The following is a 23,838-nucleotide window of genomic DNA, read 5'->3' on the forward strand; positions in this document are numbered from 1 at the left end:
TATACAACGTCGGTAAATTTATTGATACAACTGCATATTATGTCCAGGTAGGCCATGATTTAAGTACTTTTGATATGGCCTGTGTAAAATTAACACAAATAACTCAATTATTCGAGTCACTATTCTAAGTATTGATCAAAAGTTAGCATATGAATTTTCGCTGCTATAGTTGTTGGGACCCACTGACCATTTTGACAAAGATCAAACTACATTCAATACCATTCAGTTAAGCTTTTCAAAATGTAATGAAAGAGATATGTTTACTATCTTTATCAAAGAATGACCACGAATTCCCTTAACGAATAGACGGAGGACATGTTTCCAACTTTTAATTGTTTTGAGCAAAAGAACACTGCGTGTGAGATGAATTCTGTACTGTGAAGTTTGCATCATTATAGAAATTACTGATTTTTCTAAGTCTTAGTAGTGGAATCACCAAAGTCCACATATGAAAGAATTAGTTCGGCCCTTTCTTTTTGCATCAGCTGCCATATCACCCCCACAAGTCAATAAAAAACTAGAAAGTCAACAGGCCTAATTCAATAATTAATTGGCAAAATTGTCATGAATAGAAGGTTCATTCTAAATGGAGAAGATCGAAATAAGTAGCTTGAAATTTCAAGGCTTTCATACTGGAAATTAACATGAGAGAACTACAGGGAAAGCGAACAAATCTGTAAGATACAAGTAAGCACGCAGATTGAACAAGTAAACAACACAGCACTAAATAAAGATACAGATGATGTGTTTCTATCTAGTTTTCAGCATTCTGGCAGATGAAACGATTTTTTTGAAAATCAACTTACAGCCTCTCGCCAAAGTACTTCCAAGATGTTTTCCTCAACTTCTTTCGAATATCAGAAAGAACAGATTCTTGAGAGTACCACCACCACGCTCTTTGCCATCCTTCGAGCCTTTTCTCCAAAGGGAACCACCAAGGACGATAGCGCCCATATCTACATTAATCAATTGAACAAAGCCTTTCAGAGACATCTACATTGTATAGATGTTGTCATAGCTTATCTTGCACATAGCATATACTAGAACAAAAAACAAACAGGATCCAGTATCAAATGGAAAAAAAAAAAGCAAAAAAAAAATAACACACCCACTCCGTTAACAAGTCATTTGGTTGAGATAGTGGAAACCAGAATTTCCATCACAGCCACCTACCAATATCCGCGTCATTAAGAAATTTTCACATAAAAACATTTTTTTATATAGGAAACTATATTATACTAATAAAACATAAAAACATTTTGATGTTAACCAATAAAATAAAATAAAAAAGTATGCTAAGTTGATTACGCTTTTTATCTCTTTCTCACGACACTCATAGACTTTTCGCTGTCAGATTTGTATAGAGATTGGAGTCTTATATTTCGCTAAGTTGACTACGGGTTTTATCTCTTTTTGTGTAAACCTCTGGTCCGCTTTTTGTAATTATTACCTTCTATATCATAACGAATATATTTTGTTTCCTATCAAAATATAAAAATAAAAAAGGTAAGCAATTTCAACACCATGATGGGTTCACAAAGAATTATCATAAGCCTTGAATAAATCAAGCACCAAAACCTAATATAATAGACTATACAGAACTTACTTCTCTCTCAATCGACATAAAGACAGATAATCGCAGATAGACAAGATCTGCTGCATCTGAACCTCATTCATTGACATTGCCTGTCAAAGACAGCTAAAATATCAATCGACATGTTTATCTCAAAGGCGAGTGAGAACTTATCAACTCAAAAATGGCTGTAGAAGACTTATTTCACCATGCTGGAAAGCTCGATATTGATAGCATACTGTGGAGCATCCTTTAATAGCTTTCCAGATCTTTTTACCTACATGAGGATAGCTGCAAACTGAAGTAACTGACATATAGATGATAGCTATATCAATTCGTAGAGTTTGTGTTATAAGAAAGCTACCTTTTTATGTACTAATATTTCAATTCTTATCACCATTTGTATTTAAACAATGTTCAAAAGCGCCTCAGCCATTCCGTTCAATACATTGCATATTGTATCCGCTACTCGTTAGGTTGAGAGAGATTTGGTTGAGTTTATATAAGTAAAGGTCAGTTTCATCTCACAAACTCTATTTTCAATCTTGTTCAGATTAGGTACGCACAGTTTCGGGATGCCGGTAAAGGCAAGGCGCCACAGCTAGATTTAGAGTGAACCAAAAAGTTAAATATGTTCAATAAGAACTTGAGATAGATAAAATGAGAGGACTAGAATTTTAAAAAAAACTATTATTAAAAGCATGTTTCTTGCAGCTTGATAGATGATGGGACGCAGAAGACCCCCAAGAATCCGTGCAATTTTTGGTGGGTCTCCTTTTTCTCTTAGGTATGGAGTTCAAAAGCTATACAAAGTTTGAGCAGAGGTGGGAGTGAAGGCTTGGGTGGAGCTTCAAAATTCAAAATTATCTAACAGTAGGTGGTGAGCAGCGAGAACATATTCTATGGATCAATGCGTACATAAGAGAACATTCAGGATGTAAGCTAAATCTCCATGATGATGAAACAATATAGCATACCCCAACTATTCAAACCATAGCATCAACTTACTCCAACTGTCAAACTAATACTCACAAGTTCAGGTTCACATGGCAACTATTTCAAACTAAGATTGTGGGAAGTTTAACCTTATATTTATCAAGAACCATATATTTATAAATTGCAGCACCACAAAATAATTCATGTAATATCCAATATCAACATTATTCCACAATGATGCTCATATGCATAGCAAGGTTTATCTTTGAGAGTAAAACAAGGGGAAATATGCTTACCGATAGGGACAATGATACATTTAGGGGAGCCAACATAGAGGAACACTTGTGAGCATCAAGCTTTTCGCCTTCATTACTCTTGGAATCCACCACAATCTGCCTACTTAAATCATTATTTCCTTGAAATGTACTGCAATAGAGTTCTAAACCTCGAATTTCAATCCATTTGTTGACTTGACCACTTTTAACTTTCACAGCAGCCGCAGATCTGAATGGTTGAACAAGTATCAAAATATGAATACAAAGGGGGGCCAAAAAGGATGTCCTTCGAACTTTCTTAAACAAATCTGGACATTACAACATTTTTATTGTTACTTGATTACTTAGCCATCGGCTCAGCCTTTCACTGAGATTCTTTCTAGTTTCTACACATTATTAACATTATTAAAGTTATTTAAAAGTTATCTACAAAGCCCATCTAATTGAGAATCCTTAATTCAATAGCTATCTTAGTTAACATCACGCTTGTTTGCAAAATCTCAAAATTTTCAGTAGTGTTCCAGTAAGTCTCAATTTATGATTTTGTTGATGTGTACATCTGAATGAAATTCACTGATTATGTTCAATAGATATCATTTTGCGAGATCCCAATTCCCAACCTTCTTGAAAGATCGATAACAAGAGTGAACGTGCCAAGCTCTAAGCTCTTATTGCCATAAAATTGAATATTTCTCCTCGTGAAAAAAAGTTTTTGCAGCTCTTCTGCTTGAATTGAGATGGTTTGAGTCCTCTCTTAAGCTCTAGACACCTAAGAAACTCCTACCTCATAAGGAATATAGTCAATCAAGAACATAAGAAACAATACCCATTAGCAATTTGCTTCATAATCGTCAAACTGGAAAACTTCAAACCAAATAGAACTTCTTCCTGAAAAACATCCAGGATGTTGAATAAATATACTTGCACTAATTTTTCAACAAAGTAAAAACCGATATCTTGCGAAAATTTCAACAGCATAACACTAATAACTTGTAAAAAAATTTCAACAGCACAGTCAAGAGATCATAATAACTCCCAGAACAAGAGAGCCAAGAAACACACATCAATAGGAAAACAACTTCAATAGCCTCGTATACTTTTAATATGCAAGGAAGATATGCTTGATAGGGTAATCTTCAAAGCAAATATTTTTGTTCAAAAGATATCCAGCAACAAAGGTATAGGTTACAACCTCCATGTATTTAAAATAACACAAAATTTCATCAACGTTAAGTGCACAAGAGCAAAATTTTGGGAGTGGAAGCAAACGTACCCTTGCAGATAGTGAATCACGGTAGAGAACATGAACATTTCTGATCGACAATTGAATGCTATCAAGAATCTGGTCAGGAAGCATGAGGCAGCAGAGAAAAGAGCCCCAGTTAGGTAAAATCTACTGCATTATACTTTTTTTTTATAAGAAACTAGAATATTATTAATAATGTAAATTGATTTAGAATACAAACAGTGAACCAGTGGTCCACAAAAGCGTGCTAGTGCCCAACGCCAACAAGGTAAGCTATCATTCTAAATCAGAGCTAAACTCCAATCCCTATACAAATCTAGTGTTGTCAGAGATTGAAAAACTAAAAGGTACTATATCTGCTTCCAGTGGTGCAGGACATGGCTGATGCCATTATTTATAGGAATTTCAATCATGTGGGATAAAAATCAGATTTCATCAACGCCTAAAGAAAGTGTTGTCTATTTGATTACAAAACTTATAGTATATTCATATAATCATATTACACGACAAAACGCATACCCAAGCACTCATTAAAAAAAGTTAAACCATGCAAAGACAAAAATGTGACTACAAAGTACCTAATTAAATTTGGCAAAAGACATGATAATCCTTGTACTTTCTTGTTACAACAAACTTTTGCAGCCAAGATCAAAAGAGATCAACTTAAAATAATTACAATCTACAGCTCCTACCAATAAATCTAGATGTAGTCGGCACATGAAAATGCGGCATCACCTTTTTTTTTTTTGAGAGAAGAATCATCCATCATCATCATCCTTCAAACCTCAATACCACACTAGTTGGGAACAGGTACGTGGTTGTACACAACATTAGTGACCATTTTAAAAATATCTTTTTTTTTATAGGAAACGATATTATATTATATAATAAACTATAATAAAACAAGTTGGTTTTTTATCTAACAAAACAATCAAATTCCTCTGCCACATGTTCGGATTCAGGATTTTGAAAAATAAAGTGAAAGAAGAAGGAAATCAATGAAACAGATTTCACTCATAGTTTTCTACATGGGGCAATCAATCTTAGATTAAGATAATTTTAAATACAGATATATCAAAAACCAAAGAAACAAGAAATTAAAAGTATAATTAGCAAAAGAAATGCTAAAAATTAGTAATACAAGCATTTTCTTCAATATTTTCCTTCATGATCAAATAAATGATAATGTCAGTCCTCTACAGAGTTATCTCCGATAAATATCATGATACAGATAGCCGATTGAAGAAGTGGAGGTGGCGATCAAATTCGATCAGCATGAGAGAGTAGAATAGGTGACTGCTTGAATAAAGACACCGATTTGCCATGAGAAGGAGATATGACGTGCACGGATTAAGAAACGGAGGTAGTTGCAGCACAAACAGCAAGCGCAAGAGTTAGATGTAGTGTTTTGTGAGGGAGGGTGTACAGGAAAAGATGAGACAGAAAGAAGGTTAAGGGCAGAAATTGTGTGTGTTTGTGAGGATAGGCGCCATGCGTGAACTGAACACATACAGCAGTCATGAGTTAATGACACTGAGTAAGGAAAGCACAAGGCGGTTTTGTTAAAACAGATACTGCCAAGGCTTGAATGATCTGCATAAGATAAGCTAATGAGGAGATACTAAAAAGCGATGTGCTGTAGCTAAGATGCCAGACAATAACCAGCTTCAAAGATAAGAAATATTACTCGTCCATACGATGAGCTGTCGTATGAAAAAAAACACATAAAAAATATAACAATATAACATTAAAGGTTTTATGGAATATGTTAAGAAGTTTAGTTCCAATTATTATCTCCCTTGAAGGTGCAGAATGAGTAAATACACTCCCATTTGTCTCGTTCAAAAATGATACAATTATTAAGATACTAAACTTCAGCTTAAAAAAAACAAACAGATGCAAAATACTTTCATCAACATAAGAATCACGATGAGCAGCTTGTGCCCGTGCATTACCTTGGCTGTGATGTACGAGCTAAATGATTTTCCGGTTTGATTATCTGCAAGAAAGAAACCTCTCGTGACCCGATGGAAAAACAATCATCCATCAAACAAAATAAATACTACTTTTGAAGTAAAATAACAAAGAACAAATATGATAGAAAAATACTCCAGCAACTGTTCTATCCTCAATGTTTGATTAAGGGTAAGGATCCAAAAAGCACACAACAAAGTTTAAGAAGAAAAGAGAGAGATTCATCAAAATCATATATTTCTGCTCGTAAATTTCCACTGTTCACCACACACATCAGTGAAGTTTTTTTGCAGTTAATTTGTAAATTTATTGTTTCCATACAGTTTTTCAATTCTACCTATGAAAAATCGCCCAAAAAAGGGGGGAAAAAAAAAAGAAAAAAACCAGACCTCAATGGTAATTCTAATAATTATATCAAACATCGGCCATTATCCAATATATGACAATCCCATTAATAATCAAGAACACAATTTTAAGGCAATAGCTGAAAATAATCTACTCTATCATAGAAGTGTATTTGGAATCTTCTAGATGTCTAGTAAAAGGGTGTATTTGTAAATCAAAAATGATGATGGGGTGACGGTGGCTGTCTTTCAATGATGAAAAAATTGTAGAGAAACGGAAAACCCAAATTACAAAATGACTCACGAAGCTGTTCATGCTCTGCATACTATATTTCTTTGTCAATTGGACTTTCAAAGCAAAAATGACAACAACGATAGTATTATGTTCAATAAATATCGGATACAGAACATAAAATCAAACATGAAAATGCTCACCACATACACGTCGTGATAACTTGGCAAGTTCTGCAGCAGCAAGTTGCGCCTTTTTGCTAGCAAATTCTCTTCTTTCAACAGCATCCATGCACCACTGCTCGAAGTAAAAAAAAATAGATGTGGTCATCCAAAGGGTAGTGAAAGAAACGGGACGAAATCCTTTGATCCACTTGGTGCTCCAAACCATGCTACACTTTACTCGAACAAGCCCAAGCCCCATTGGCACGAATAATTACAAATTAAACACATTAAACACTATGTATAAATAAAATACAATAAATCACACAAGAAACATTCAATTCATCCCTTTTTTAAAAAAAAAATCAACCATAAATTATATCTCAAGCACAATAAATTATTAAAACAATTTATTGTTGATTTTTTTGTTTTAAAAAAGAGATGAATCAAATATTTCCTTTGTACATAGAGCTTAGTGCATTTAAATTTTAATAATTCGTGCAAACGGATCTTGTTCGAGTAAAGTGTAGCATGGTTTGGAGCATCAAGTGGACCAGGAATTTCGTCCGAAAGAAACTGCCTAATGATTGGCAGAAAATAGCCATTAGTGACCTTAGGATACCATCACTGACCATTAATTGGCATGACAATAATACTAATTAAATACATGATGCTAAGATAGAATTACATCTTTGTCTTCACGCTGGCTGACACAAATATATATATCCTCTAATATGATAATTACGGGATCCCAACCAAGTTTCTTCCATGGAATTTTGATGCTCAACTTCCCAATTCGACCTATAAGACGAATTCGTTGAGATATTGTTAGCAAAGCAGATATAGAAAGAAAAGTCGACTCAAAACATGAAAGAAAGTAGCAGAAAGATGCCCCAATCTTGAGAAGAGCACAGCTAGCAAGCAAAAAAAAAATCTATAACAAACTCAATTTGCAAGGCAAGTCTAAACTAGTTAAAATTATAAGTTTACACCAAAGTGTATGGGATAATGTAGCAAAACTTAAATTTACACCAAAAGTTTGTATGTTCTATCACAAAAATGCCACAACAATCAATTAATTAGTCCATTCACCAATGGTTTACACCAAAAGTTGTATGTTCTATCACAAAAATGCCAAAACAATCAATTAAATAGTCCATTCACCAGTACAGCAATTCATGGCACAAAATCATACATGACAGAGATTACACATATTGACCTTGTAATCCTTCCTACAAAGATCACCCTTGCAAAAACTTCCTTGTACAAGGATCGACTGTTCACCTAGTCATATTACAAATCGCCATGAGCTGTAAGGAGCAAAGGGGCTGCTACAGTCTCAGTTCTCTTAAACAGGGTAACATATACTATGTTTTTATATTTCACATTCCCCAGTACCGGCTGATGACACTAGTTCAATGAATCAATATAGAAATTAGAACAATTCCTCCAAAGAGGAATGTCAATAACTGTAGTAGTTGCCAAATTCTTATTGACTTCATAAGCATTTTCTTATTGAATTAAAGAAGTTCCAAGCTCCAAGCGACCATGCCATTACCAGTTAGGTAACACAGACACTCAAAAGATATGCTTTCCTTGAATTTTGATTTTTGCGGTTTTTCATAAGTCTTTAAAATCTAGAGCGATGTAGATTGACAAAATCGCTTGTCTCAAGTACTGATAGTTCTTCTATTTAAGATTTATACCATTTTTATCAATGGCAGACCCTGTGGCAAAATAAGAGGAGAAAAAGGGTTGAGGCAGGGAGATTCTTTATCTCCCTTTCTTTTTAACTTGGTAGCTGATGTTCTGGCTAGGCTGATGGATAAGGCTAAGGCCATGAACTTTATCCAAAGCTGGGAAATAGGGAGGGGAGGAGTCGAGGTTTCTCACATACAATTCGCAGATGACTCTCTATTTTTTGTGAAGGAAGCCGGACACCTAAGATTTTTGAAGGAAATTTTGGCTTCTTTTTGCGAAATGTCGGGTTTGAAGATCAATATGGAGAAGAGTGCTTTGTTGAGTATTAATTGTGAGGCCGAAGTGGAAGTAAAGATGGCTAGAGAATTTGGTTGCGGGCTGGAGTCTTGGCCCATTACCTACCTGGGGGTACCTCTAGGAGGGAATCCTCTAAAGACATCCTTTTGGGAGCCAGTGTTGTTCAAAATGTCAAAAAAGCTGGCGAGTTGGAAAAAATCCTTTCTATCGAGAGGAGGTAGATTAACCTTGATTGAGGCAGTAATGAATGTCATTCCGTTGTATCAGCTATCGCTATTCAAAATCCCTAGGGGGGTGGCGGTGACCATGGAAAAATTAATGCGGAATTTTTTGTGGGACGGGCCGGACGGGGACAGACATTGTCATCTGGTTTCTTGGGAAAAGGTTAGTCTGCCTAAGAGTGGGGGAGGGCTGGGGATCGGCAATATCCGTTCAAGGAATAGAGCATTGCTGGGTAAATGGTGGTGGCGTTTCTCGGAGGATGGGAATTCTTTGTGGAAGAGGATTGTGGCAAGCAAATATGGCATGCAAGTTAACGGATGGGATGCGGGACTGGCTAAACATAACACTTTTCGGAGCCCCTGGAAGTTCATCTCTAGGATTTATCCGGTGTTTATTCAATCAGTGAGTTTAGATGTCAAAGGGGGAAATAGAATTAGGTTTTGGGAGGATTGTTGGGTAGGGCAAGCCTCTTTTCAGATCCTGTTTCCTTCACTCTTTAAGATCTCTATCGCCCATAATAAACCCATTTCATATTTTCTTTCCAGCGATTCCGTTTATTCGGTAAATTCTCTTTCGTGGGATTTGCATCTTCGTCGTAATATCAGGGATGGGGAGTTGGGTGAGTTGTCCAGTTTGTTGGTAGTTTTGGATAGGGTTAGCTTAGTGGAGGGAGGGGAGGGCGCACGGAGGTGGAAGTGGGGTGAGTCAGGAGAGTTTTCAGTTAAATCCTTCTTTGATTCCTTCTTCTCGGACGTATTGTATCCAAAATTTGATCTTTTCCACATAATTTGGAAGGCTAAGATTCCCTCTAAGGTAAAGGTTTTTGCGTGGTCAGCGGCGTTGGGAAGACTGCCGACTTGTGACGTGATTCAGAGGAGGTTTCCGAATTGTTCCTTGAGTCCTAATTGGAGTGTTTTGTGCAAACAAGGGGCAGAGAGTCAAGATCATTTGTTGGTTCATTGTATTTACACCAGTTCCTTATGGTGGATGCTGCTGAAGGAAGTGGGGTTGACTTGGGTGACTCCAGGCACCACGAGAGAGTTATTCGGAGCAGATTGGGGTTGGTCACTGGGAACTAGGGGGAAAATTTTGTGGGGTGTGTTAGTGCATTGTGTTTGTTGGACTGTGTGGCTAGAAAGAAACAAGAGGATCTTTCAAGATGAAGAAAATTCGATTGAAGTTAGTTGGGACAAGATAAAGCTGAGCGGATCAACTTGGTTACACAATATCAAAGAATTTCAACCTTTTGCTATTTCAGATTTGTATAGGGATTGGAGTTTATCTTTGAGTTAGATTTACTTGAACCTCTTTTGAGGTTTAGTGGATCACTGGTCCACATTTGTAATTTAACTATTTTTACTTTAATAATATTTCTGTTTCTGATCCAAAAAAAAAAAAAAAAAACAATTTCACAACTGACTGCTTGTCATGCTTTCTAACCCTTGCAAGGGTAATTCAGTTTTCTATAACATTGAGTTGCAAATTTTTTTTTTTTATAGGAAACTATAATATTATAGATAAAATTAGATTAGAAGATTTACAAAAAGTGGACCAGTGGTCCACAGAAGCTAACTATTATCCAATGCAAACAACTACAGTTATCAAACTAAATCAAAGCCAATTTCCAATCCCTATACAAGTCTAATATAGCCAAAGATTGAAAATTAGAACCCTTCAGTTGCAAAATTTTTCCCTATTGCTTTATCCATATCTAGACCTCACGGCCTCTCATCTTACCTAAATTTGACCTCTCTCTCTTGATAATTTATCCCCAATTTCACCCTTACAATGCATATTGAGGCGATTGTGATCATATTTGGTCTGCACAGTATGCAATTATCTTCTCTTTTTTTTATATAAGAAACGATATCATATTATATATATATATATATATATAAAAGGATCATGTGATAATTACAAAAAGTGGATAAGAAATCCGCAGATGGAACCCTTAGTACCCACTAAATATATCAACAAAATATAACACTCCAATCTCTGACTAAATCTAGAATCGAGAACATAGTAAACTCTTTATGATTTCTAATCCACGTAGAGGCCTTCAGTTTGATCTTTTTCCAACACATAACTCCCGATTCCGCTTTATCTTAAAAAATTCTCTTGTTCCTCTCCCGCCAAACGTGCCAGCAAATACAATGAATCACCGCTTTATGTATGCAATTATCTTCCCATACACAAATTGTAGCAAAAACCTCACAATGGCAGTCAATCAGAAGTCTTTAGCACTATCCCTTACGAATAAAACTCAGGTAAGTTTGGCATGAAATAATATGGTTTATAACTGCCAGCAAGGTTGAATGAGTTACTTGCTGAAGTTGTAATCCAAAGTGTGGTATTTGGAATATGTATTCCCTAGCGTGTTTTAGCATATGTACTAAATCAATCGAAATGCATAAAACACCCGAAGCCATTACTGAGAAACCAAAGGCATCTAGAATACCTCTCACTTGGAAATTTATTTTAATAGGAAACGAAATATATTCATATAAATGGTAATAATTACAAAAACCAAATTCACATCTAACACCTCATGAATCAGCAAACGAAATAAACTCAAAATGCTCTAATCAACGATTTCAAATTAATCAATCAGAGTAGAGGAAAACCAAAACTGCAGCCCTAGGCTTTAGAAATTTAAGAGTGTGCCACTGATGAAAAGAGTCAAAAGTCAAAACTAAGTAAACACTGTAATTTTAGTCAATGACTAGCATACGAAAAAGAAAGAGGGAGCAACATAGTTAACCATAAACCCCAAAGCCTCTCGCTAGAAGAATACAGTCAATAGTTAATTTAATCTACATAAAAGTGTAGCTGGAATCACATCATTTTTTAATCCATCAACAGACATGAGGAATAAATAAATAAGAACTCATCCCTTTACAGGCCAAAGTTTGTCGGAAAAATAAAGGTAAATAGAAGGCGGACTTGTGGAAGCATTCTTAAAATCAACATCTTTAAAGTGATTTTCATTTCTACTATATGAGTATATGCAACTATTAAGGCCCAGGAAATCTACTACTTCAGATTTTTTCTTCTTCTTTTAAAAACTATTCCCCCCTCGAAATAAGGCAGTAAGAGATTTTGATTTTCAAAGAAACTTCTTTTAGCTGCGACTCAGGATATGTTGCTTCTTCTTTAACAAATATTCTCCTCAAGCAAAGCAGGCAAGATATTTCACTTCTTTGCAGAATAAAACAGCAGATTCATTTATGTTCCACTAGAAATATGTACTATTCAGTAATGCAATAAATGCAACAGGTTTATCATACAACCATGCTGAGGAATCAAGAGAAGCTTGACAAACAGAAGAACTACATACCCAAATGCATCAGAAATTATGTACAATACTATATGATTTCTATTGAATAAAACCCAGATCCATACATTTGTAATCTATCAGTGAATTGACTTGAATATCTACCTTGTTTGAGAACAAGCGGCAACCTGAGGTAGTCAAAAGCTTCAAGAATCAACTCCACGTTTTCAAGTAACACTTCCTCTGCATACATATACCGACTGTGTGTCAAAAACTTCTATCCAAATATCACTAAAGGGTAGCAAGTTATTCAAAATTGTCCTGGATGTAACGGATTCATACGTAGAAAAGTGAAACCACACATTTCTATGGGATCTCAAGCTTGGCTTGCCAAATTGACAGCACCGTAGCTGGACTGTGAGAAAGGTAGCAGACTAAAAACGCGACATTATGTAACTCCACTCATGATAAAATTTTGCGCAAATCGATAATGCGAGAGCAGTAAAACAGTGTAATGGCTGCTACACCGGAGTGGCACTGGAATGGCACTCATATTGGATTAACTGGGGATGAGACGATGAGTTACATTTTCATAATTATGATTCTCTATTCATTTAAAAATGATATTAGCCACGGTGTGGTTTTTATACAATAGACGTGTGGCTTCGATTACATTTATGTTAGCTTGACTTACGGGAGACTCGGCTGTCAAATATATTCAGGTTTTCAACCTGTTAGTTGATATTACTGACATTTTTTGTAACCATAACAGCCTTTCTGACCTCTAATTGAATACACTGTCTTGAAGTTTAAAATATTGTTGATTAAGCTACCCGACAAATTTTAGCAATACTCACAAGTTTTAAGATTAAAGAGAAGAATCATTTAACCATTGTGGCTAGAATGGAAGCCTATGCGATGGTGGCGGCCATTCCCACAAACCATGGATTAAAAATTACATGGTCTTTGTTAATAAATAGGCCAGTAAACCAGAAGTCAATACATCAATAAAAAAACCAACCGAGAGACCGAATGAAAGAAGATTACCATTCCAGAGGGTGATCTTGAGCTGCTCCTTTTGGATATCTTTGATGTATTGTCCCAGATATCCCAATATCAACTGCCTCACCAACCCTTCAAACATGAGTTCTGTTTTTCCTCGTCCACTCTTTGTTTTCCAATTCTATTCCATGCCACTTAACAAGCACGAGAAGAGATAAAACACGAGAAACCTGGACAGAGACATAGAGGCGCTTACGTTTCTGAAGTGGGGTTCTATCATAGAAATAGCTAATTTGAAGTTGCTTTCGTGCTCCCCACGAATAGCAATGGTCGCCGGGGTTTAGGTGGCTGCAGTTTTCCGATGAACTAATCACAAACACTTATGGCCGCAATCTTTTTTTTTTTACTTTTTCCTATATTGTTAGTAGACCTTGAGCCAAATTTTCAGTAGCCCGTCCGGAAATTTGAAATGCCGATACTAGCAATTCCAATGCCAATGTCGGAAGGTGAGAGCGTTAGGAGGCGGTACGGCGGCGATAGGGTGTTGAGATTGATCGGAGAACGAGGCTGGCTGCCAGGGTTTTCAAAGGTTGCCTCTTGGGATTCCTTGCGAAAGGGCCTTTCCGCTGAACAAGTCTGTAGAGCTGCTGTTGGCGTTGGAGTGATGAAATTGAATAATCCCACGAAATTATCAATTTTACGAAAAGAAAAAACAAATAATATTAAAATTAAATACTTTAAAAATAAATATTATCACACAAAACATAATATTTGATACAATATTGCACACGCAATGAGCATTTGGATCTATTCAGATTCGTTGGAGGCGACTCATGCTATTCTTGATGATTCGGTGTGTTTGGGTTCTGATGAGAGCGTCATCAATATCATTCGAAATCTTTTTTTGGATGATTTTTTTTTTGGGTCTCAAACATTCGCGTAGGGAGGCTAATGTTGCTGCTCAGTGTATACGTAAGCATGCTTTATCTTGTTCTCGTCCTTTTACTAGTATATTTTAGTATATACTAGTATGTTGGAATGTTCCTAAAATAAAAAATTAAAAAAATAAGTTTATTGTGAGACGGTTTCACGAATTTTATTTGTGAAACGGGTTAATCATGTTCATACTTGTAATAAAAAGTATTACTTTTTACACAAACTTTTGTGAGACGGTCTCGCAGGTAAATTTTGTGAGACGGATGTCTTAATTGGGTGACTCATTATAATGTATTATTTTTTATGCAAAAAGTGAAACATCTAGACCTTCTTAAAACTTAAATGCGGGATTTTTTTTTTATATAATAACAATATATATATGCCCATACATATATGTATCATATTTAAAACCAATTACTGCTACACGTAGCAATTAAAATACTACTTCTTAGTAATAACTTAAATAAAAATAAACAAATAAATAATTAAAAAGGGTTTCATGGATGAAACAAAAATAGTAAATAATACATGTTTGAAACTCTCATATGGGGAAATAATAAAATAGAAATATGCAACTTGTTTTAAAAACTCAACGTCATAAAAATAAATGTATCTCAAAACATCATCTAAAAACTGCAACGGTCACGGGGCCACTGTTCCGTGAGCTCATACATCCTCATCACCGGTAGGAGATACATAAGTATCATCTGACTCACCTGCACCATATAAGCGTAGTGAGCCTAGGGCTCAACATGTCTAAACTTGAATATCAAGGTTTAAAATAACGCATCACATAATCATACTAATACATATACATGATACATGAGCATGCATGAAAACATTTTATTTCATAACATAAATGCTAAAACATAAATCTTAAGCATAAACATCATCTTTCTTCATCATACATAACATAGTTGAGCAGGGTATTTTTGAAACAGTCTATGGTCCTATCCGTAAGTGTGACGCTTATCTGTGCCGACTGATCAGTCTCATAAACCAACGTACGTGGCGGTGATAAATCACCTTCTATGGTAGTAAACTACCTCATAAATCATATATCATATGGTGGATAACCACCCTTATGTCACACTACTTCAATTTTCATCAAAAAAATATTTTTGCTCAACTCATACATAATCATAATCATATCATATAAAATTTCATGAATGCATGCACTGAAAATTTATCCGTAATATATATTTAATTGATTTTTTTCATATTAAATATACTTATACTTAAAATATAAACTTCATGCATAAAAATAATTAAATATATATTCCGGACTTAGTTATTTTTCATGGGTTGGTCCAGACTGCTGGTCACTCACTCTAAGCCCATTAAACTTAAATAAGAGCTCAATTATCATATTTTAGCCCAAATAACTTAACTAAACTTAACTGGGCCTAAATAAATATTTAAGCCCATTAACTTAAATAAACCCAATAAGACACTAGACTGGCCCAAAAATCCTCTGACTGATCCAAAAATTCCCATGGGCTCCCAAGCCCATAAACATAATTGGGATAACTTAAATAAATTATTTAAAGTCCAAAATAAAATTATTTGGAAGCCCAAATAATTTTATTTCTAATTAATTGGCCCAAAAACCAATTAAAACCTTAAACACTTAAAAATTAAAAATACTCGAGCCCGGCCCACCTAACCCAGACCCGAACCGACTTGAACAGACCCAAAAATTACCAGATCCGATCCAGGCCCCAAGACCCGACCCGGACCTGCCCAAAACCCTAAACCCGTTTCCCTCTTGTTCCTTACTCTCGGCTGCGACCAGCTTCTGTTCAGAGGCATCAGCCGCCCTACTCCGGCCACCAAATGGCCGGAGAACCATCACCTACACCTAGAAGACTTCAAGACATTTCCAGAAAGCTAAAAACCAGCCCAAACGGAGTCCTAACGAAGGAGAACCAACCAAAACAAAATCTACCTAATTTCTGCTCGCGCGCAGCGCGCGACACCGAACTTCCGGCCATTCGGCCGCCCAACTCCGACCATCACTGGATAGAGAACTACCAGAGATAACTTCCTCTATGCCTTGGGGTTCTAACCCAATTGGAATCACCCTCAAACCCATCCTATACAGTGCACACAAACCATTCTTCCAAAACCGCTCAAACTGCGGCCTTCTATGCAACCAGAAGATATTGTTTTGGTTCAGACCAACCTTGGCTCAAACCACTTGAACCACTCGACCCTAAGGCACCCTAGGACACCCCTTGACCGAGCCCCAGCCTCTGGACCATACCATGCTTGGCAAAAACGTGAGTCATGACCAATCAAGCAAGAACATGCATCAATACAAGGCATACATGCATAAACTCAAAATTTCCACAAAAAATCTGAAATAAAACACATCATGCAAGAGTAATAGCTTATATGGTGGCCAAATAAAAGTTTTAGACATGCCTTTTAATTTTTGAATGGAGATTGATGCGTTTACGAGACTCCGGGACGACGAACGGACCAAAAATCTACGAAGATCAAGCTTGGTCGGCTATGGCGATTGTGAAGAAGAAAACGTGAAGAAGAGAATGGAGAGAAGGATGGAGTCGGCTGATTGACTTTAGGGTAGGGTAGGCTTTAGTTTTTTAAATTTTGATAATTAGGATTAATTTAGGATAATAACTAATATAAATTAATGAGGTAGATAATATAACATAAATATAAGATTTTAAACTTTTAAAAATACCTACTAATCTAATATATAATAATAAATCCCGAAATATAATATTAAAGGATTTTTAAAGATCAATAAAAGTCATTAAAATGACTTATTTTGGCCAAAAATCAATTCTTAAATAAATATATAAGTAAATACTAAAATTTTCTTGACAAAATACCTTAAAATATTATTTTAAGGCTCATAAAACTCATAAAATATTTTTGGCTAAGAATTTTGGTATCTCGTCCGTACGCGGTCCCGTCTACGCGATCAAAATATTAAATTCCTTAAAAATCTAGAATTTCCATAATTATGGGTTAAATGCTAAAATAAATTAAATCATGCATATAAATCACATAATATCACATAAATATATTTAACCCTTAATTAAAAAATTAATTTCTCTTAATTATGCATGCGGATTTACGTTTTAAAATTTTCGGGTGTTACAATTCTCCCCCCCCTTAAATTGAATTTCGTCCTCGAAATTAAAGTACTTACTCGAATAACTCCAGGTAGCGAGTACTCGTGTCTGCCTCGGTCTCTCAAGTGGCTTCCTCCTCGGAATGATTCTGCCATTGGACTTTGACCATCGGTATGACCCGCGTTCTCAATCTCCGCTCCTCTCTGGCTAGGATCTGAACAGGCCTCTCCTCAAATACTAGATCCGGTGCTAACCGCAAAGGCTCGTAATCTAGTATATGCGCCGGATTCGAGACGTATCTCTGAAGCATGGATACATGGAAGACGTTGTGCACTGCTGCAAGTCCTGGTGGCAAAGCCAAACGGCAGGCCAACGTGCCAACTCTCTCCAAGATCTCAAAAGGCCCAATATACCTCGGATTCAGCTTACCTCTTCGACCAAATCTCATCACCCCTTTCATAGGTGATATCTTCAGAAACACATGATCGCCAACAGCAAATTCGAGATCCCGTCGTCGAGTATCAGCATAACTCTTCTGACGACTCTGAGCAGTCCTCATACGATTCTGAATCTGAATCACAATGTCTGCAGTCTGCTGTACAATCTCGGGACCAAGTAGAATCCTCTCGCCAACCTCATCCCAATGCACGGGAGATCTGCATCTCCTCCCGTAGAGAGCTGCATAAGAAGCCATACCTATAGATGTCTGAAATCCGTTGTTATAGGTAAACTCCACCGATGGCAATCTAGTCTCCCAAGAGCCCTGAAAGTCGATGACACCAGCTCTCAGTAGATCCTCAAGAACCTGGATCACTCTCTCAGACTGACCATCTGTCTGGGGATGGAACGTTGTACTGAATAATAATCTAGTCCCCAATGCTGTGTGCAAACTATTCCAAAAAGCAGATGTAAATCTCGGATCCCTGTCTGATACTATCGACACTGGTATGCCATGCAGTCTAACAATCTCCTTGATATAAAGCTCTGCATACTGTGTCAACGAGTAAGTAGTCCTCACCGACAAGAAATGAGCTGACTTGGTGAGTCTATCCACGATCACCCATCTAGTTCCCAAGTTTCAGTATCCCAAAAGTCATGCTTCTGCTGCGCACTCTGATAAACAAAATATTAACTTTACTAATCATTTTTTCCTAAACACAACAATCACACTATGCCAAAACTTGACTGATTTTATATGCTTATACACTCTACTTGTCAATCCTCCAACATTCGTGAGCCGAACTTTTGTTCCCAAGTTTACTTATTAAAGCATATGATTACAATATCAACCCCAATAAATTCAACTTGTAAAGCTTATCCATACTCTAGTCTTCTATAACAAGTTAAACATCTTTGAGTCGAACATCTGCCATTCATCGCAATTTTTTTCAACTTATCCATTTACCACTACACTTTCAACTATCGAACGCTTGAAAATCTTAAATCTCGAGTGCTATAAATCCATGAAACCCAAAAAGTGAATTTAGTGTCAAACGTCATGCACAACATAAATTCTCCTAACGTCAGGAATATGCTTAAAATATATGAATTCTAATTCTGTGGTTAGTTTAGGCTTAAGGCACTTAGATTCTCCTATTGGAGGAGTGAAATTCCCCGAATAGTATTTACATGTCATCGTCTCTAAATAACATAATAATATAACATTCAGTAGTTAATTCCATATCATTTTCTAGTTGCCTCTATTTATAGTCCATAGAATCAGAACTCCTCAAAATCAAAATACTAAGTCAATTACCTAATAAACTGAATAATTCGCTCACAAGTAATACATGTTGGTTCCATGTACAGTCAAAACACAACCAGTACCTTTTTGCTCATGCATCCCAAAAATCTTGGTGGAGACACTCCTATAACATGACCCAATAATTCAAGTTTATACAACTCAAGGATATTGAAAGAACATCCATACAAATACTTATATACAATTAACCACAAGGTAAAACGAAAGTATCGAGATAACAGTTATAATATCAAGTCATTACGCTGACTCGTGATTATTCCAAGTGCTTCAACTACCCATACAAGCGTAGAACCAACAACCCAAATTCTCAAATGACTCAAGTCTTAACAAAAGAACTCACTCCATAAAATATATATATATATATATATATATCGTCAACTCTTAGGTCATATCTAAAGCTTATATTACACTTGACATCGAAACCAAAATTTTATAACAAGTGTTATGCCACACCTGACCAATTACACAAGCCTATAAAAATTTACACCTTCATCATTCAGTCATCACAATATCTATAAGTCAGGCTGACAAGTTCCCAAATCTATTTATTTAAACGTAGTGACTTGAACGTCAAACCCAATACAGCTTACTTGGTAACACCAACCATGAAAACCCTTAATTCTTATCAAAGATTACCCAATTCTTTATCAAACTAACTCCACGATTATTTTTTTTTTCTCAAAGATTCAAGAATCTAATACAAAACATACTTATCATCAATTTATACCTCATATAATTAAGAGTACAAACTTAAAACCACAAACCATCAAACTATAACATTATGGTACAAGTGTCATCTCCAAGAAAATCATGACTTCTTCGTCAAAGGAAAAACCTTAATAGTTAAATGAATGACAATACGATATCTGTGAACCCAACTAGCATAATTTGACACATGCGAACTTAATTCCCAAAAATATATACTAGACTCTATAAAGTAACATTTTAAATTCACCAAAAAAGAAAATGATACAACCCACGATTAATCATTCTTGCGAGGAATCCTACTCTTGCCTCAAGAAATAATTCTATTGCTATCACAAAAACTTAATGCCTCTTATCGGAATTTACCTTTATTGTTCTATTTATCGCTACACCTTCATAAAAAAAAATTCTTGATAGGCCCGCTACCTCTTACCATCACCAACCCAATAATTTACCAATGAAATCATTCTAACTTAAAATCAATAAGTTACTACAAAAAAAATTCAAGTGACAACCTAAATATCAAACTTAGTTTCAACAAAATAAAACCAAATTCCCAAATTCAAAATTTCTTGAGGTCAACCTGTCGTATAACATGTCTTGGGGCATACTGCATCACCACATATTCTTCACGTAAATCGCAATGCATAACTAAGTATTTTAAAACTTTGCTAACATGAAATCTTAAATCATTACATATGCTCCTTATAGATCATAAGAAAAATAATTTAAAACTTACAGACCGATAGTGAGATTTCTGAGCTTCACGTGGCAGATGGACACCCTCCAAGGGCCGTGCTTTGATACCAATTGAAACATCTAGACCTTCTTAAAACTTAAATGCGGAATTTTTTTTTTATAATAACAATATATATATGCCCATACATATATGTATCATATTTAAAACCAATTACTGCTACACGTAGCAATTAAAATACTACTTCTTAGTAATAACTTAAATAAAAATAAACAAATAAATAATTAAAAAGGGTTTCATGCATGAAACAAAAATAGTAAATAATACATGTTTAAAACTCTCATATGGGAAAATAATAAAATAGAAATATGAAACTTGTTTTAAAAACTCAACGTCATAAAAATAAATGTATCTTAAAACATCATCTAAAAACTGCAACGGTCACGGGGCCACTGTTCCGTGAGCTCATACATCCTCACCACCGGTAGGAGCTACATAAGTATCATCTGACTCACCTGCACCATATAAGCGTAGTGAGCCTTGGGGCTCAACATGTCTAAACTTGAATATCAAGGTTTAAAATAATGCATCACATAATCATACTAATACATATACATGATACATGAGCATGCATGGAAACATTTTATTTCATAACATAAATGCTGAAACATAAATCTTAAGCATAAACATCATCTTTCTTCATCATACATAACATAGTTGAGCAGGGTATTTTTGAAACAGTCTATGGTCCTATCCGTAAGTGTGACGCTTATCTGTGCCGACTGATCAGTCTCATGAACCAACGTACGTGGCGGTGATAAATCACCTCCTATGGTAGTAAACTACCTCATAAATCATATATCATATGGTGGATAACCACCCTTATGTCACATTACTTCAATTTTCATCAAAAAAATATTTTTGCTCAACTCATACATAATCATAATCATATCATATAAAATTTCATGAATGCATGCACTGAAAATTTATCCGTAATATATATTTAATTTATTTTTTTCATATTAAATATACTTAAAATTAAAATATAAACTTCATGCATAAAAAAAATTAAATATATATTCCGGACTTAGTTATTTTTCATGGATTGGTCCAGACTGCTGGTCACTCACTCTAAACCCATTAAACTTAAATAAGAGCTCAATTATCATATTTTAGCCCAAATAACTTAACTAAACTTAACTGGGCCTAAATAAATATTTAAGCCCATTAACTTAAATAAACCCAATAAGACACTAGACTGGCCCAAAAATCCTCTGACTGACCCAAAAATTTCCATGGGCTCCCAAGCCCATAAAAATCATTGGGCTAACTTAAATAAATTATTTAAAGCCCAAAATAAAATTATTTAGAAGCCCAAATAATTTTATTTCTAATTAATTGGCCCAAAAACCAATTAAAACCTTAAACACTTAAAAATTAAAAATACTCGAGCCCGGCCCACCTAACCCGGACCCGGACCGACTTGAACCGACCCAAAAATTACCAGACCCGATCCAGGCCCCAAGACCCGACCCGAACCTGCCCAAAACCCAAAACCCGTTTTCCTCTTGTTCCTTACTCTCGGCTGCGACCAGCTTCTGTTCAGAGGCATTGGCCGCCCTACTCTGGTCACAAAATGGCCGGAGAACCACCACCTACTCCTAGAAGACTTCAAGAAGTTTCCAGAAAGCTAAAAACCAGCCCAAACGGAGTCATAACGAAGGAGAACGAACCAAAACAAAATCTGCCTAATTTCTGCTCGCGCGCTACGCGCGACGCCGGACTTCCGGCCGTTTGGCCGCCCAACTCCGACCATCACTGGCTAGAGAACTACCTGAGATAACTTCCTCTATGTCTTGGGGTTCTAACCCAATTGGAATCACCCTCAAACCCATCCTATACAGTGCACACGAACCATTCTCCCAAAACCGCTCAAACTGCGACCTTCTATGCAACCAGAAGATATTGTTTCGGTTCAGACCAACCTTGGCTCAAACCACTCAAACCACTCGACCCTAAGGCACCCTAGGACACCCCTTGACCGAGCCCCAGCCTCTGGACCATACCATGCTTGGAAAAAACGTGAGTCATGACCAATCAAGTAAGAACATGCATCAATACAAGGCATACATGCATAAACTCGAAATTTCCATGAAAAATCTGATAATAAAACACATCATGCAAGAGTAATAGCTTATATGGTGGCCAAATAAAAGTTTTAGACATGCCTTTTAATTTTTGAATGGAGATTGATGCGCTTACAAGACTTCGGGACGACGAACGGACCAAAAATCTACGAAGATCAAGCTTGGTCGGCTATGGCGATTGTGAAATCTGAAGAAAACATGAAGAAGAGAATGGAGAGAAGGATGGAGTCGGCTGATTGAGTTTAGGGTAGGGTAGGCTTTAGTTTTTTAAATTTTGATAATTAGGATTAATTTAGGTTAATAACTAATATAAATTAATGAGGTAGATAATATAACATAAATATAAGATTTTAAACTTTTAAAAATACCTACTAATCTGATATATAATAATAAATCCCGAAATATAATATTAAAGGATTTTTAAAGATCAATAAAAGTCATTAAAATGACTTATTGTGGCCAAAAATCAATTTTTAAATAAATATATAAGTAAATACTAAAATTTTCTTGACAAAATACCTTAAAATATTATTTTAAGGCTCATAAAACTCATAAAATATTTTTGGCTTAGAATTTTGGTATCTCGTCTGTCCGCGGTCCCGTCTACGCGATCAAAATATTAAATTCCTTAAAAATCTAGAATTTCCATAATTATGGGTTAAATGCTAAAATAAATTAAATCATGCATATAAATCACATAATATCACATAAATATATTTAACCCTTAATTAAAAAATTAATTTCTCTTAATTATGTATGCGGATTTACGTTTTAAAATTTTCGGGTGTTACAAAAAGTATAACTCTTTATTATAAATATGGGTGGGTTTGACTCGTCCCACTGATAAATATTCTTGAAATTTTTAGTGCCAAAAGTATAAATCTTTATTATAAACTAGTATCCGAACGCACGCGTTGCGTGCCTTATATTCTCTATTTTTTAACTGACAATAAAATAAAATAAAATAATAAATAGTGAAATTATAAAATGACATTTTTTGTAAATAAATATTCATGAAATGACAAAAAATATAATAAAAATGGCATATTCGTAATTACATAATCATTGAAGGACAAAAATCAAGAGGATGTCCATACTAAGAGACCACTTGCTCTTACATAATATATAGTAATAGATAAAATGACATTTTTTGTAAATAAATATTCATGAAATGACAAAAAATATAATAAAAATGGCATATTCGTAATTACATAACCATTGAAGGGCAAAAATCAAGAGGATATCCA

General features: G+C 35.4%; 1 protein-coding gene across 6 annotated transcripts in view; it reads right to left on the reverse strand.

The window, feature by feature from the left end:
* The window catches only part of LOC140871362 (intermembrane lipid transfer protein VPS13), a 62,071-nt gene extending 48,186 nt beyond the window's left edge, over nucleotides 1–13,885 (reverse strand). For 4 of the 6 annotated variants that reach the window (XR_012147680.1, XM_073273840.1, XM_073273838.1 and 1 more), the window contains exons 1-11: nucleotides 13,283–13,885; nucleotides 12,401–12,478; nucleotides 7,430–7,542; nucleotides 6,784–6,877; nucleotides 5,986–6,029; nucleotides 4,058–4,126; nucleotides 3,611–3,672; nucleotides 2,806–3,013; nucleotides 1,782–1,850; nucleotides 1,607–1,686; nucleotides 807–956 (exon numbers count right to left, since the gene is read on the reverse strand). Coding sequence is in view for 5 of the 6 variants with exons in the window: in XM_073273840.1 (XP_073129941.1) it covers nucleotides 807–956; nucleotides 1,607–1,686; nucleotides 1,782–1,850; nucleotides 2,806–3,013; nucleotides 3,611–3,672; nucleotides 4,058–4,126; nucleotides 5,986–6,029; nucleotides 6,784–6,877; nucleotides 7,430–7,542; nucleotides 12,401–12,478; nucleotides 13,283–13,379 (1,064 nt within the window). In the remaining variant the exon portion in view is untranslated. Of the gene's footprint in view, nucleotides 1–806; nucleotides 957–1,606; nucleotides 1,687–1,781; nucleotides 1,851–2,805; nucleotides 3,014–3,610; nucleotides 3,673–4,057; nucleotides 4,127–5,985; nucleotides 6,030–6,783; nucleotides 6,878–7,429; nucleotides 7,543–12,400; nucleotides 12,479–13,282 lie in introns of those variants that run through there. The other 2 variants (XM_073273839.1, XM_073273841.1) reach the window with 2 other exon arrangements.
* Between the last annotated feature and the right edge of the window lie 9,953 nt (nucleotides 13,886–23,838).

The sequence above is a fragment of the Henckelia pumila genome, unplaced genomic scaffold (assembly GCF_033568475.1).
Source record: "Henckelia pumila isolate YLH828 unplaced genomic scaffold, ASM3356847v2 CTG_461:::fragment_3, whole genome shotgun sequence".
Lineage (NCBI taxonomy): Eukaryota > Viridiplantae > Streptophyta > Magnoliopsida > Lamiales > Gesneriaceae > Henckelia > Henckelia pumila.